The 14484-nt window shown below is 50.0% G+C and overlaps 1 protein-coding gene across 2 annotated transcripts in view; it reads left to right on the forward strand.

Moving 5' to 3' along the window:
• The window catches only part of RELB (RELB proto-oncogene, NF-kB subunit), a 36170-nt gene that overhangs the window by 16512 nt on the left and 5174 nt on the right, over positions 1 to 14484 (forward strand). For both annotated transcript variants that reach the window (XM_047789441.1, XM_047789440.1), the window contains 5 exons: positions 2824 to 2981; positions 5822 to 5913; positions 6031 to 6201; positions 8124 to 8228; positions 13492 to 13707. In XM_047789441.1, coding sequence (XP_047645397.1) covers positions 2824 to 2981; positions 5822 to 5913; positions 6031 to 6201; positions 8124 to 8228; positions 13492 to 13707 — 742 coding nt within the window. The remainder of the gene's footprint in view (positions 1 to 2823; positions 2982 to 5821; positions 5914 to 6030; positions 6202 to 8123; positions 8229 to 13491; positions 13708 to 14484) is intronic.

Below are 14484 nucleotides of genomic sequence, written 5' to 3' on the forward strand. Positions count from 1 at the left end.
ATGTATTTGGCCACACCTGCAACATGCAGAAATTACCACACTAGGGATGGAACCCACACCATAGCAGTGACAACACCGGATCCTTAACTGCCAGGCAGCCAGGGAACTCCTTTATAATGCCCCAACTTTAGTATGAAGGAGAAATAAAAGGAAAATGATAACAGCCTATATACACACATTTATTTCAGTATGTAAACTCTTGAGTGCAGCCTCAGGGAAATGTAAACAAAGTAGCAGCTGCTTTTGACTTTGTTAATACTGCAGCCATGAACACAGCCTGACCCAGCCCAGTGATGTAAGGGGCACATATCCAGGGTTACTGTCGGTGACAGGATTTTCCAAAGTAGTGAACAATTTTCAGTCTGAACAAAATGTAGTCTTCTCTCAGTTAGCATGATGATTGCCAGGCCTTGAAAATTCAGTGCATTTGAAAGTTACAGGAGGGAGTTCCCTGGTGATCTCGCAGTAAAGGATCCCACTGCTGTAGTATGAGTTTGATCCCTGGCCCAGGAACTTCCATATGCCGCAGGTGTAGCCAAAAAAAAAAGTTATGGGGGAAAAAATTTGTTTTTTGGTTTTTGGTTTTTTGTGTTTTTTTTTTTTGGTCTTTTTGCCTTTTCTAGAGCTGCACCTGCAGCATGTGGAGGTTCCCAGGCTAGGGGTCTAATCGGAGCTGTAGCCGCCGGCCTACGCCACAGCCACAGCAACACGGGATCCGAGCTGCATCTGCAATCTACACCACAGCTCACGGCAATGCCAGATCCTTAACCCACTGAGCAAGGCCAGGGATTGAACCCACAACCTCATGGTTCCTAGTCGGATTCATTAACCACTGAGCCACAACTCCTTCTCTGCATTTTTTATCTCTCTCTCTCTCTCTCTTTTTTTTTTTTTTTTTTATGGCTGCGCTCACAGCATATGGAAGTTCCCAGGCCAGGGACTGAATCTGAGCCACAGCTGCTACCTATGCCACAGCTGTGGCAACGCTGTATCCTTCTAACCCACTGTGCTGAGATGAGGATCAAACCCTTGTCTCTGCAGTGACCTGAGCCACTGCAGTTGGACTCTTAACCCACTGCACCATGGCAGGAACTCCACTTTGCCTCTTTCTTTTGTTCCTTTGTCAGCCGACCCATGGCATACGGAGATCCTGAGCCAGAGTTCAGATCTGAGCTGCAGTTATGACCTACACCGCAGCTGTCTTTTTAGCCCACTGTGCTGGGCCAAGAATAGAACCTGCATCCCTGTGCTGCAGAGACGCCACCCATCCCATCGGTGGAAAAACTCCCACTTTGTGTTTTTTTAAAAATTGAGTTATATTTGGGAATTCCTGTTGTGGCTTAGCGGAAATGAATCTGACTAATATCCATGAGGATGCCAGTTCAATCCTGGCCTCACTCAGTGGGTTGGGGAGCCAAGTGTTGCTGTGAGCTGTGATGTAGTTTGCAAATGCAGTTTGGATCCTGCGATGCCGTGACTATGGCATAGGCTGGCAGCTGCAGTTCCAATTCAACCACTAGCCTGGGAACTTCCTGGGAACTTTTAGGGTGCAGCCCTGAAAAACAAAACAAAACAAATGGAGTTACACGTGCTGAAATCTTAAGTGTATAGCTCTAGGAATTCTGACAAATGTACATACTGTGTAACTACCAGACAGGTCAAAATACATTATTTTGTTGTCTTTTAACCCAAAATATGACACTCATCTTCTTTTTTTTTTCCTTCGGTCACATCTGCAGCATGCAGAAGTTCCCAGGGATTGAACCCCTGCCACAGCAGTGACCCGAGCCTATGCAGTGACAATTCAGATTCTTAATCTACTAGGCCACCAGGGAACTCTGACACCCCTTTTTTTTTTCTTTAGGCCCACACCCTCAGCATATGGAAGTTCCCAGGCTAGGGGTCTAGTCAGAGCTACAGCTGCTGGCCTATACAAGTGCAGGATCTCAGCCGTGTCTGAGACCTACACCACGCAGCTCACAGCAACGCCAGATCCTTAACCCACTGAGCGGGGCCAGGGGTCGAACCCAAGTCCTCATAGATACTAGTTAGGTTCTTATACTACTGAGCCACAAGGGAACTCCAACACTGATGTTTTTGACTGGGTGGCCTGCAGTTTGGGCTTGTCTGATGTTTTTCTCATGATTAGATTCAGGTGTTGAGCCTTCGGAGGGGCTGTCATAGAAGTCCTAGAAGGGGATGCCTGTGTTATTTTGGCCTCATGTTGGTGACACTGACCTTGACCACCTGGTCCAGGTGGTGTCTATCAGGTCTCTCCATATTAGCATGTTACCTGAGGGCCACACCTGGGGACTGTGCATGCATCCAGTTTTGTAAAAGTCGAGTGGCCAATGAAAGTATGTCTGTGGGGCAGCTTTCACTTTATGAGGCCCCCTAGGGTGGAAGCCTCCCATTTAGGATCTCAAAGGGATCTTAGGAGTTCCCGCCGTGGCACAGCGGAAACGAATCTGACTAGGAACCATGAGGTTGTGGGTTCGACCCCTGGCCTCGCTCAGTGGGTTAAGGATCCGGCGTTGCTGTGAGCTGTGGTGTAGGTCGCAGACAGGGCTCAGATCCTGTGTTGCTGTGGCTGTGGCATAGGCCAGCGGCTACAGCTCCGATTAGACCCCTAGCCTGGGAACATCCATATGCAGCAGGTGCGGCCCTAAAAAACAAAAAAAAAAGGGGGGGGAGATCTTAAATCAACACTCAGCCATCAACGGGCGGAGATGGGAGAGCGTTGGGGAGCTAGCAGGGGCCCAGGGCGTGTGGATGCGTGTAGGTGTCTGCAGTGGGGCCCTAAGAGCACCTGTCTTCCTGCAGCTCCGGGACTGTGGAGGGCTGCGGGAGGTGGAGGTGACTGCGTGCCTGGTGTGGAAGGACTGGCCTCACCGAGTTCACCCCCACAGCCTGGTGGGCAAGGACTGCACGGACGGCGTCTGCAGGGTGCGGCTCCGGCCTCATGTCAGCCCCCGGCACAGGTACCTGACCCCTGACCCCTGACCCTTGCTCATGGAGATTTTGAGGGGCTGAGGACCACCCTGGAAAACCTTAGGGCCAGGGGCAGCTTCGCCAGCCCCTGCATTTCCTAGATGGGGAGACCAAGGCCTGGGGGCAGTGGAGGGTCCTCCCTAGGCCTGCAGCCCTGCTGCACACACATTCCTGTGCATTACATTTATGCCCATTTTGTAGAGGAGGAAACTGAGGCTCGGGAAGGTGAAGGAGCCCAGAGGGCCATGGCACAGCTGGGGATTTGGTTCCAGACCTGATGTCACTGCAAGGCCCATTCTTTCTTTTGCTTTACGAATTATGTTTTTAATGAATAAAAAATTAAAAGGTGTGCAGTGAAAAATATATTTCCTGGAGTTCCCGTCATGGCGCAGCAGAAACGAATTCGACTAGGAACCATGAGTTTGCAAGTTCGATCCCTGGACTCGCTCAGTGGGTGAAGGATCCGGCGTTGCCGTGAGCTGTGGTGTAGGTCACAGACATGGCTCAGATCTGGCCTTGCTGTAGCTGTGGTGCAGCCTGGCAGCTGCAGCTCCGATTAGACCCCTAGCCTGGGAGCCTCCATATGCTGCAGGTGTGGCCCTAAAAAGACAAAAAAAAAAAAGTAAAAGACATTTCCTTCCATCTTTGGTTCTCCAGCCACCAGTGCCCCTTCCTGGAGGCAACTGAAGATATGCTGTACATATATTTTTTTTCCTTCCTTTGTGAATGGTTACAGGCATATGAACCTTGCTTTTCTTTTTTTATGTAGTTGGAATTTTTTTTTTTAGCCACACCCGCAGCATGTGAAAGTTGCTGGGCCTGGGATTGGTCATGCACCACAGCAGTGACAACACCAGATCCTTAACCTGCTCTGCCACCAGGGAACTCCTGGACTTTGCTTTTATGGTCCAGTACATTGTAGAGGTCATTTCTTTCATTATTTTTTCTTTTCTTTTTCTTTTTTTTTTTTGCTTTTTGGGGCCACACCCAAGGCATATGGAAGTTCCCAGTCTAAGGGTCAAATAGGAGCTGTAGCCACCAGCCTACACCACAGCCACAGCAATGCAGGATCCCAGCCATGTCTGCAACCTACACCACAGCTCCCAGTAATGCCAGCTCCTTAACCCACTGAGTGAGGCCATGCTTCCTCATGGTTACTAGTCGGATTTGTTTCTGACGAGCCACGACAGGAAACAAATTAGAGGTCATTTCTATCAATACACTTAGAGTCGTCCTATCCTTTTTATTGGCTGCATAGTATTCCAGTATATGGATGTACACAATTTTTTTTTTGTCTTTTTGCTATTTCTTTGGGCCGCTCCCGCAGCATATGGAGGTTCCCAGGGTAGGGGTTGAATTGGAGCTGTAGCCACTGGCCTACACCAGAGCCACAGCAACGCGGGATCTGAGCCGTGTCTGCAACCTACACCACAGCTCATGGCAACGCCAGATCATTAACCCACTGAGCAAGGGCAGGGACCGAACCCGCAACCTCATGGTTCCTAGTCGGATTCGTTAACCACTGCGCCACGACGGGAACTCCGGATGTACACGATTAATTGAGTAAGTTTTTGTTAATGGGCATCCACAATGCTTCCAGTCTCTTGGTGGTCTATTACTAACTGTGCTGCAATGAATGGCTTCACATATATACATATATACCCTTACTTCTCTAAGGTGAATTCCTAGAAATGAAATTGCTGGCCCTAAGTCTGTGCATTGATATTTTCAGTGATTCATAATTTAGTGAAAATGTCATCTCCCTGAGAGCAGGGATTTCGCCTCTTTTGTTCCCTGCTGTCTTCCCCAGCACCTAGCACAGTCCCTGGCACACAGTAGGTGCTCAGGAAACACTGGTAGAATGAATGAATACTGCCAAGTTGTTCTCCAATATGTGATTGCTGGGGCAGTTTACAGTCCCACCAGCAACGGGTGAGAGTGTATGATTCTCCACAACCTCGACAGCAAAGGGTATTATCAAACTTTTTTTTTTTTTTTTTTTTGCTTTTTAGGGTTGTACATGAGGTATATGGATTCCAGGCTAGGGGTTGAATTGGAGTTTCTCCTGCCAGCCTACGCCACAGACACAGCAATGCCAGTTCCGAGCCACGTCTGTGACCTACACCACAGTTCACAGCAATGCTGGATCCTTAACCCACTGAGCAAGGCCAGGGATCCAACCCACAGCCACATGGATACTAGTAGGGTTTGTAACCCATTGAGCCACAATGGGGACTCCCTCAAACATTTTGATCTTTGCTGTTTTGGTGAGTTTTTGAAAATCCGCATTACATTGGTGTCTGACTTGTAGCTTTCTAATTATAAATGAGGTCAACCAGTGTTTTCATGTGGTAAAGATGTGTTCCCAGATTCTCTCAAGAATCCTCGACATCTGGAGTTCCTGTTGTGGTGCAGTGGAAATGAACCCAACTAGGAACCATGAGGTTTCGGGTTCGATCCCTGGCCTCACTCAGTGGGTTAAGGATCTGGCGTTGCAGTAAGCTGTGGTGTAGATCACAGATGTGGCTCGGATCTGACGTTGCAGAGGCTGTGGTGTAGGCCGGCAGCTGTAGCTCTGATTCAGCCCCTAGCCTGGGAATCTCCATATGCTGCGGGTGTGGCCATAAGAAGCAAAAAAAAAAAAAAAAAAGAAAGAAAATTCCTCTACATCCCTGAAGGGTTTGAACCCCAGTCCCCTCCCACTGTTGAGACCCCTGGGCCTGGGGGCTTCAGCCTCTGAGACCGAGTCCCAGGCAGCATCTTCCTGTGGGTTAGGGTGCCCCCTGCCCCCTCAGGAGGACCTGCCTTCACACCTCCTCCCCCCGCTCAGCTTTAACAACCTGGGCATCCAGTGCGTGAGGAAGAAGGAGATCGAGGCCGCCATCGAGCGGAAGATTCAGCTGGGCATCGACCCCTACAACGGTGAGTCCCCACGCCTAGCCTCGCCATCACGTCCTCCCAGACCCCTGGCCCCCTCGCCGTCTCCAGGATCCGCCATCGCCCCAGCCCTGTCCCTTCCCTGTCCCCATCCCTGCCCAGGGTCTCCAGCCACCACGCTCAGCCTTCCCTGTGTCACAGCTGGGTCCTTGAAGAACCATCAGGAGGTGGACATGAATGTCGTGAGGATCTGCTTCCAGGCCTCGTACAGGGACCCGCAAGGACAGATGCGCCGGATGGACCCCGTGCTCTCTGAGCCCGTCTACGACAAGAGTGAGTCAAGGATGCTATGTCCGTTAGGATTGTCCTTGGCCGCAGGTACCAAAAAGCCCCACATACAATGGCCTGAACAAACAGGGGCTTGCTTTCTTCCTTTCTTTCTTTTCTTCCTTCTTTCCTTCTTCCTCTCTCTCTCTTTCTTTCTTTCTCTCTTTCTCTCTCTCTCTCTTTCTTTCTTCCTTCCTTTCTCACTTACCAAGTCCGTTCCTACTGACTCAGGTGCTCAGCTGTATCAGCACACTGGTGCAGCAGCTCTGTGATTCTTTTGGCCTTTCCCTCATTGTCATGAGCTGGCTGCCACAGCTCCAGACATCGTGTCTGTGTTCAAGGCATGATGGGCCGTATCACTCTGTGTACTGTGCAGGCTGTACACTGCCCAGTTCTAGAGGTTAGTGTTTACTGTGTAGCCCAAAGAAACAGGGCCTTCTAGTCTTGTAGAATATGCAACCAGTACAACTATACTAGGCAACCCTTGGGAAGAGGCAGCACGAGTAATAATATCTCTCTGCTTTGTTTTTTGTTTTTTTTTTTTTTTAGGGCCACACCTGCAGCATATGGAAGTTCTCAGGCTAGGGGTCCAATCAGAGCTACAGCTGTAGGCTGACACCACAGCCACAGCAACTCAGGATCCAAGCTGCATCTGCAACCTACCCCACAGCTCATGACAACGCGGGATCCTTAATCCACTGAGCAAGGCCGGGGATCGAACCCACAACCTCGTGGTTCCTAGTTGGGTTCGTTAACCACTGAGCCAGGATGGGAACTCCTATAGCTCTCTGTTTTATAGAGAAAATAATATATGCCTCAGAATCGCCCTGGTAGATGTCTGCTTATGTGTTATTGGCCAGAACTTGGCCCCATGGCCACCCCTAGTTGCAAGGGAGTCTGGGAAAGCAAGTATATAGGTTTTTTTTTTTCCATCCTCTTTACAGGGGTATAGGCATGAAAGAGGTGATATAGGAATGGCTGTTAGATTTTAGCTGGCCTGCAGTGACTGCCACAAGCATCAAAACAGGGAAGGAATTAATTGAGTAAGGACTTTTATGGATGCAAGAGATTGAATCAAATAAGGAAAAGAGGAAGAATTTATTTGTTCTATTAACTAAAAATATCCAGAGGTAGCACGGTGCTTCAGGTCTGGCTGCATCCAGGTTCTCTGTGGTATCATTAGGGGTCTCTTTCCATCTGTCAGTCATACTTCTTCCACATTAAAGTCACTCTTGGCAGGGCCCTCTCATGTGACGGCAAGATAACCGTGTGCAGCTCTAGTCTTATATTCTACCAGCTTAACACTTACTGCCCCACTCCCAAAGAGAAATTCTTTTTCCCAACATTTTTGCTCAAAGTCCTAGGGCTGTCTCTCATTGGCCTAGTTTTGGTCACGTGCTCCTCTTTGACCAATCAGCTGTGGCCAGAGGAGGCGATGCTCTGATTGGCCAGGTCTAGGTCTAGGGCACATGATCATTTTTAAGCTGGGAGCAGGCTCAGCCCTACCCAATCCCCATGACTGATGCAGAGGGTGGTCCCTTGAAGGAAAATTGGAGGGATGTTAACAGAAGAAGGGCCAGGACTGCTGGACAGGCAAAATAAAATTGTGTCCACTACAAGTTTCGGGCCATTTGCCCTCATCCAGGCATCATCCCTGACTCCTGACCCCACCAACCCCTCCCTGAAGTCTGAGGGTCTCCCTTTCAGTCAGACACTCAGCAGACCTCAGCACGCAGGATTCATGATTGTCCATTAACCCCTTCCTGCCTGAGCATCTTCTTCTTCCATCTGGACTACAGGTTCCAGAAGGATCAGGCACCCTCACCCTGGCTTCTCCATTTCCCACCACTCCACAGCCCAGGGTGGTGAGGGTTTGATGACTGAATTCTTGTTTTTTCTCATGCACCTCTTCCTCTCCTCTTTCCCAGAGTCCACAAACACATCAGAGCTGCGGATCTGCCGAATCAACAAGGAGAGCGGGCCATGCACGGGTGGCGAGGAGCTCTACCTGCTGTGTGACAAGGTGCAGAAAGGTGAGGCGCATGGGGCAGCGAGGAGTCTGGCGCTTGCAGGGGTAGCCGCGGAGCCCAGGAGGGTGAGAGCGCGAGAAAGAGCTGCTTAACCAGGAGAGCCGAGTAGAAGGGTCCCAGAACTCTGGTTTAGAGTCAGACAGAAACAGCTGATTGATTCATTCAGTCACTGAACCCCTCCCTCACTCACCCGCTCATGCGTGGACAGAGAGGGAGGCCTGTTTGTGCTGGGCCATACTGGGTGCCGGGTGGTCCTCGCCAGCACCAGCTCCGGGGACTCAAAATCATGGAGGTGCATAAATAAATGCTTTGTGACAGTTATAATAAGGTCTATGGATGGAGAAAACAGGGGACATTTCCACTTGCCTCACATCTGTTCAAATGTCCCTTCCTCAGATAGGGTTTTAAAAAAAAAACCCACCCAGGATGGTGTGGCTGGGGAGAACTCTGCACTTATCATGTATATCTTTTCTCTATCCTTTGCATCTTCTGTCATGTGACTCTACTATAAATAACATCGGTAGCTACAGCAAAGCTAACATTTCTCCCGCTCTTATTATATTGCCAAGCTCTGTTATAAGCACGTCCTATACATCATTTATCCAATCATCTAACTGCCTAATGGTTCTCTGAGGTCCATTCTGTTATCTCCCTTGTACAGATCAGGAAACCAAGGCACAGAAAGGTTAAGTAACTTGCTCACGGTCACATGGCTGGGCAGATAGAGACAGGATTTGATCCAGACGGTCTGTGCTTGTAATCATTCTTCTGGGAAGAAGAGTGAAGATAAGAGTTGGGAGTTCCCTCATGGCTCCATGGGTTAAGGATCTGGTGTTATCACTGCTGTGGCTCTGGTTACCACTGTGGCATGGGTTCAGTCTCTGGCTTCGGAAATTCCACATGCCGTGGGTGAGGCCAAAAATTTAAGAATAAATAAAAATTTGATGGAGTTCCTATCATGGTGCAGCGGAAATGAGGCCGACTAGGAGCCATGAGGTTGCGGGTTCGATCCCTGGCCCTGCTCAGTGGGTTAAGGATCCGGTGTTGCTATGAGTTGTGGTGTAGGTCACAGATGCAGCTCGGATCCTGTGTTGCTGTCTGTAGCTGTGGTGTAGGCCGGCAGATGTAGCTCTGATTGGACCCCTAGCCTGGGAACCTCCGTATATGGCCTTAAAAAACAACAACAAAAAAAAAACAAAAAAAAGTAAAGAGAGTTGAAAACATTCAGGAAGATGGTGAAAAAGTAGTATTTGGAGACGGATGATGCTGAGAAAGGGGATGGAAGGGGCCTGAAGCGCAGTTTTACTTAGTGGGGCCACAGGGGCCCGCTCTCAGGAGATGACACTGGAACCACAAGGAATCTCTGTGGCCATGTGAGGAAGAGGATTCCGGCAGAGGAGGAGCAAGTGCAAAGGCCCTGAGGTAGGAGCAGGTCTAGTTGTTGGAAGAATAAGGAGGCCAATGGGCCAGAGGGCAGCGGGAGGGGAGGAGAGGGGAGAATGTGCCAGGTCCCCTCACAACCCCTTCTCAGGCTGTATGGCTGCACAGTTATTTTCTATCGCCACCCACCTGCCCCCGCTACTGGGTTGTCAGGGCAGGACCTGGGGCTGTCCTGATGAACAGCTGTGTCCCCAGAACCACCCAGTCCAGAGCCAAGAACACATGAGGTTCTCAGGGGGACAATTTTTTTTGTTTGTTTGTTTTGCCACAAGGTTTGCTCTTAAAAACAAACAGGGAGTTCCCATTGTGGCTCAGCAGGTTCAGAACCCCACATAGAGTCCATGAGGGTGTGGATTCAATTCCTGGCCTCACTCGATAGCTTAAGAATCCAGCTTTGGTGGCTCAGCAGTTAACAAACTCGACTAGCATCCATGTGGACACAGGTTTGATCCCTGGCCTTGCTCAGTGGGTTAAGGATCTGGCGTTGCCATGAGCTGTGGTGTAGGTCACAGACACGGCTTGGATCCCACGTTGCTGTGGCTGTGGCGTAGGCCAGCAGCTGTGGCTCCAATTAGACCCCTAGCCTGGGAACCTCCATATGCTGCGGGTGCAGCCCTAAAAAGACACACACAAAAAAAGTTCCAGCTTTACCATGAGCTACAGTATAGATAGCAGATGCAGCTTGGATCCAGCATTGCTGTGGCTGTGGTGTAGGCCGACAGCTACAGCTCAGATTCGACCCCTAACCTGAGAACTTCCACATGGCATAGGCTCAGCCCTAAAAAGCAAAAAAAGAAAAAGAAAAAAAAGAGTGTACAATTCAGCAGCAATTACTACATTCACAGTGTTGTGCAAACAGCACGCTCTCATTCCAGAGCATTTTCAGCACCCCCAAAAGAAACCTGGTCCCCGTGTAGGCAGTCACGCCTGAGTCCCCTCTCTTCCAGCCCCTGGCAACCACTCTTCTATTTCCTGTCTCTATGGATTAGCCTATTCTGGACAGTTTATTTTATTTTATTTATTTTTGTCTTTTTAGGGCCGCACCCGTGGCATATGGAGGTTCCCAGGCTAGGGGTCTAATTGGAGCCACAGCTGCCGGCCTACCCCACAGCCACAGCAACATGGGATCCAGGCCACACCTGTGACCTACACCACACTCACAGCAACACCCAACCTTAACCCACTGATGGAGGTCAGGGATCGAACCCGCAACCTCATAGTTCCTAGTTGGATTCGTTTCCACTGCACCATGATGGGAACTCCAATTCCGGACATTTTACACAAGTAGAATTGTACACTATGTGGCCTTTTGTGTCTGGATTCTTCTACTACCCGCTGCACCGTGGGGGCCGCCTTCATTTCGCAGTGTCACAAGGCTTCCTCCATGCCGTGGCAGCCAGCAGAGCCTTCTTCCCGTTTATGGCGAATACTCCATGGTATGGCCTCTGTCCCATTTGATGAGCATTTGGGTCATTTCCACCTTTTGGTTGTTATGGATATTTTTATGAACATTCATGGCTAAGTTTGAACACCTCTTTTCCAATCCTTTTGGATAGGTAGCCAGGAATGGAAGGGCCTTATGACATTTTGAATGAATAAGAACCAGGTTATTAGGTGGCTGCTCTGTGCTAGGCTCTGTGCTAGGCAGTTCTGGGACACGGCGGTGAGAGACAAGCCCAGGCTCTCAGGTCAGCGGGAGGTAGGGAAAGAAATACAGTTGCAAACCTGAGTAGTGGTAAGAGGGAAGAAAAAGAAGTACTGAGATGGAACAACAGGAAGATCAGACATGGTCTGGGTATCTGGGAAGGCTTCCCAGAGGAGGCGATATTTAAGCTGAGATCTGAGGAACGCCAAAGAGATTGTTAGGAGCCTGGGGTTTGGGGTGAGGGCCGCAAAACACTTCCTGCCCGGGGTGAATACCTAGAGGTAGACGTGAGTCCTGTTCCATCCTTCAGTCCCTGGCTGATCTCCGACAGGTGGCTTTACCACCTGAGCCTCTGTTTCTTCATCCCTAAAATAAGCTGGTATAAGGATGGCATAGGATCCAGCTACCCAGGAACCACACCACAACGCATTAGCGTTTACTGAGGATTTTCTGAGTGCCAGACCTGGAGCTGGTATTTTGTACAATGGTGACAGATACCATCATACTTCACGTGGACTGAGCGCCTCTTAGGTTAAGCCCTCTCGTAAGCCCTTTTCTTGGCGTGAAAAATTTAATCCTCCTAACAACGCCTGTGAGGTGAGTTCTAGGACTTTCCCCTTTAAGATGAGGAAACAGAGATTTCAGGAACTTCTCCAAGCCCCAGTTGTGCGTGGTGAAGAGCTATTGTCTGTGTGGATTCCTATCTTGCTCACTGTGTGACCTTGGACAGGTGACTTTACTTCTCTGTGCCTTTGCTTTCTCCTCAATATAATGGGCTTCCTAAAGTCCATTATAAAGCTTTCTCATAGGTGTGTTGTCTCTTAGAGGCCATCTGTGTGTGTTCAACCCAGCTAAAGCCTCAGTGTATACAGTTAGTGTGATGGGAAGAGTGCAATAGGACAAGAAAGAGAAATAGCAGGCAGAATAGCACACTGGATCCTGACTATTCTACCACCAGTGTGTGACCTTAGGTAAGTCTTTTAAACTCTCCAAGGATCAGTTTCACCATCTATAAAGTTGGTGTATAGAAAAGAGTTAACTTAGCAAGTCTGAGCCTGGTTGTGCTCTGAAAGACCCGCTTATGACGTTGACCTTGGGATGGTTTCTGAGAACTTGGATTTTGAGAGGGTTCCTACCGTCCTCTGACGTTCAGAGTGGCTGGCTCACTGTTTCTAAACCATACAAAGTGGTTTGTGTGGATTGCTTACTTTACTTCTGGGGGTCTGGGATTTTGATGTGCGCCACGTCAAGGGCGCCTACGTGATCAGCCCCCAGTAAAACCCTGGGCAGTGACCAGCCCCCAGTAAAACCCATGGGCAGTGTGTTTCTCATGAGCTTCCTTGGTAGAGCATTTCGTGTGTGTTGCTGCTGGGGGCGGTGGTGGGGGTGTTACTGGTTTTACCCTGCATGATTCCTCTGCCTGGATGCTTGGAAGCTGGTGCGTGGTTTCCTCTGGATTTTGCTCCAGGTAACTTTCCTCTTTTCTGAGTATTCGTCTCTCTTTTTGCGGCCATAAATCAGAGCCATGAGTCTTAACTGGATGCTGAGTCCTGTGAGTCCCCTTAGAGGATCACTGAATCTGATGGTGGACTTGGGGGCCCCTGACAAGGTGGGAATATTAATTATGCCTGCCTTTCAGGTTGTTAAAGGATTAGATGGGATTAGATAAGACTTAAAGAGGAGTTTCCGTTGTGGCTCAGCAGAAACGAATCGGACTAGGAACCATGAGGTTGCGGGTTCGACCCCTGGCCTCGCTCAGTGGGTTAAGTAAGGATCCGGCGTTGCCATGAGCTGAGCTGTGGTGTAGGTTGCAGACGCGGCTCAGGTCCTGGGTTGCTGTAGCTGTGGTGCAGGCCGGCAGCTGTCGCTCCATTTGGACCCCTAGCCTGGGAACCTCCGTATGCCACAGGTGTGGCCCTAAGAAGCAAAATAAATAAATAAATAAATAAAATTAAAAATCATTACCATTCTCACTTAAAATCAAACATAAAAAAAGATACGATTTATATAAATATCTAAAACAGTGACTGGCCTACGGTCAGTGCTCAAGGGAAAGTGAGCTGCCTCTATGATTAACTTTATTCTTGGGAGTATTGGTGTTGCTCTGGGGGGAGGCCGAGTGCGTCGGGGCCCGGATGGACCCAGAGTCCTGGCTCAGACGACATCCCCCCTTTCTCACAGAGGACATCTCAGTGGTGTTCAGCAGAGCCTCCTGGGAAGGCCGGGCAGACTTCTCCCAGGCTGACGTGCACCGCCAGATCGCCATCGTGTTCAAGACGCCGCCCTACGAGGACCTGGAGATCGTCGAACCGGTGACGGTGAACGTGTTCCTGCAGCGGCTCACGGACGGGGTCTGCAGTGAGCCTCTGCCCTTCACGTACCTGCCTCGGGACCATGGTAACCATGACAGCCCAGGGCGACCCGCCACCCCAGAGAACAGATCTTTGGCCTTGCTTGGGGGTGACCCAAAGGGGAAGGGGCAGGAGAATGCAGGCTCAGTGTTGCACAGACTGGGGTTCAAGCCCTGGGCTGCCGCTTCCTGCATGTGAGACCTTGGCCTCTCTGAGTGTTAGGCTTCTCCTGAGCACAATGGCAATAATTATAGTACCCGTCTTATGGCATTCGGGGAGTGTTTAATCATTCCTACCCTCAGCATGGCCGCTCATACCTGGCCTTCGGCTGGATAGAGCTGGGGACACAGCTGTGACCGAGATGGCCCCAGTCCTGCCCTCGGGAGGCTCATAGTGCTATGAGGAGGACAGATCCATTTTCCTACAGTGACGACCAGAGTAGGCAGGTCTGGGAGGCATTGCCTAAGGGACTCGGATTGCCCAGAGTGGGATGCCTGAGCCAGACTTGGGGATCAGCGAAGGCTTCTGGAGGAGGGGATGGCTGACCTGAGCTTGGGGGGATAACTAAACAATTCTCCAGGGAGTTCCCATTGCGGCACAGCAAAAATGAATCCAACTGGTATCCATGAGGATGTGGGTTTGATCTCTGGCCTCGCTCAGTGGGTTAAGGATCCTGCATTGCCATGAGCTGTGGTGTAGGTCGCAGACGAGTCTCGGCCCCTGTGTTGCTGTGGCTGTGGTGTAGGCCGGCAGCTGTAGCTCCAATTCAACCCCTAGTCTGGGAACTTCCATATGCTGCAGGTGCGGCCCTAAAAAGCAAAGC

This window comes from Phacochoerus africanus, chromosome 8, assembly GCF_016906955.1.
Source record: "Phacochoerus africanus isolate WHEZ1 chromosome 8, ROS_Pafr_v1, whole genome shotgun sequence".
Lineage (NCBI taxonomy): Eukaryota > Metazoa > Chordata > Mammalia > Artiodactyla > Suidae > Phacochoerus > Phacochoerus africanus.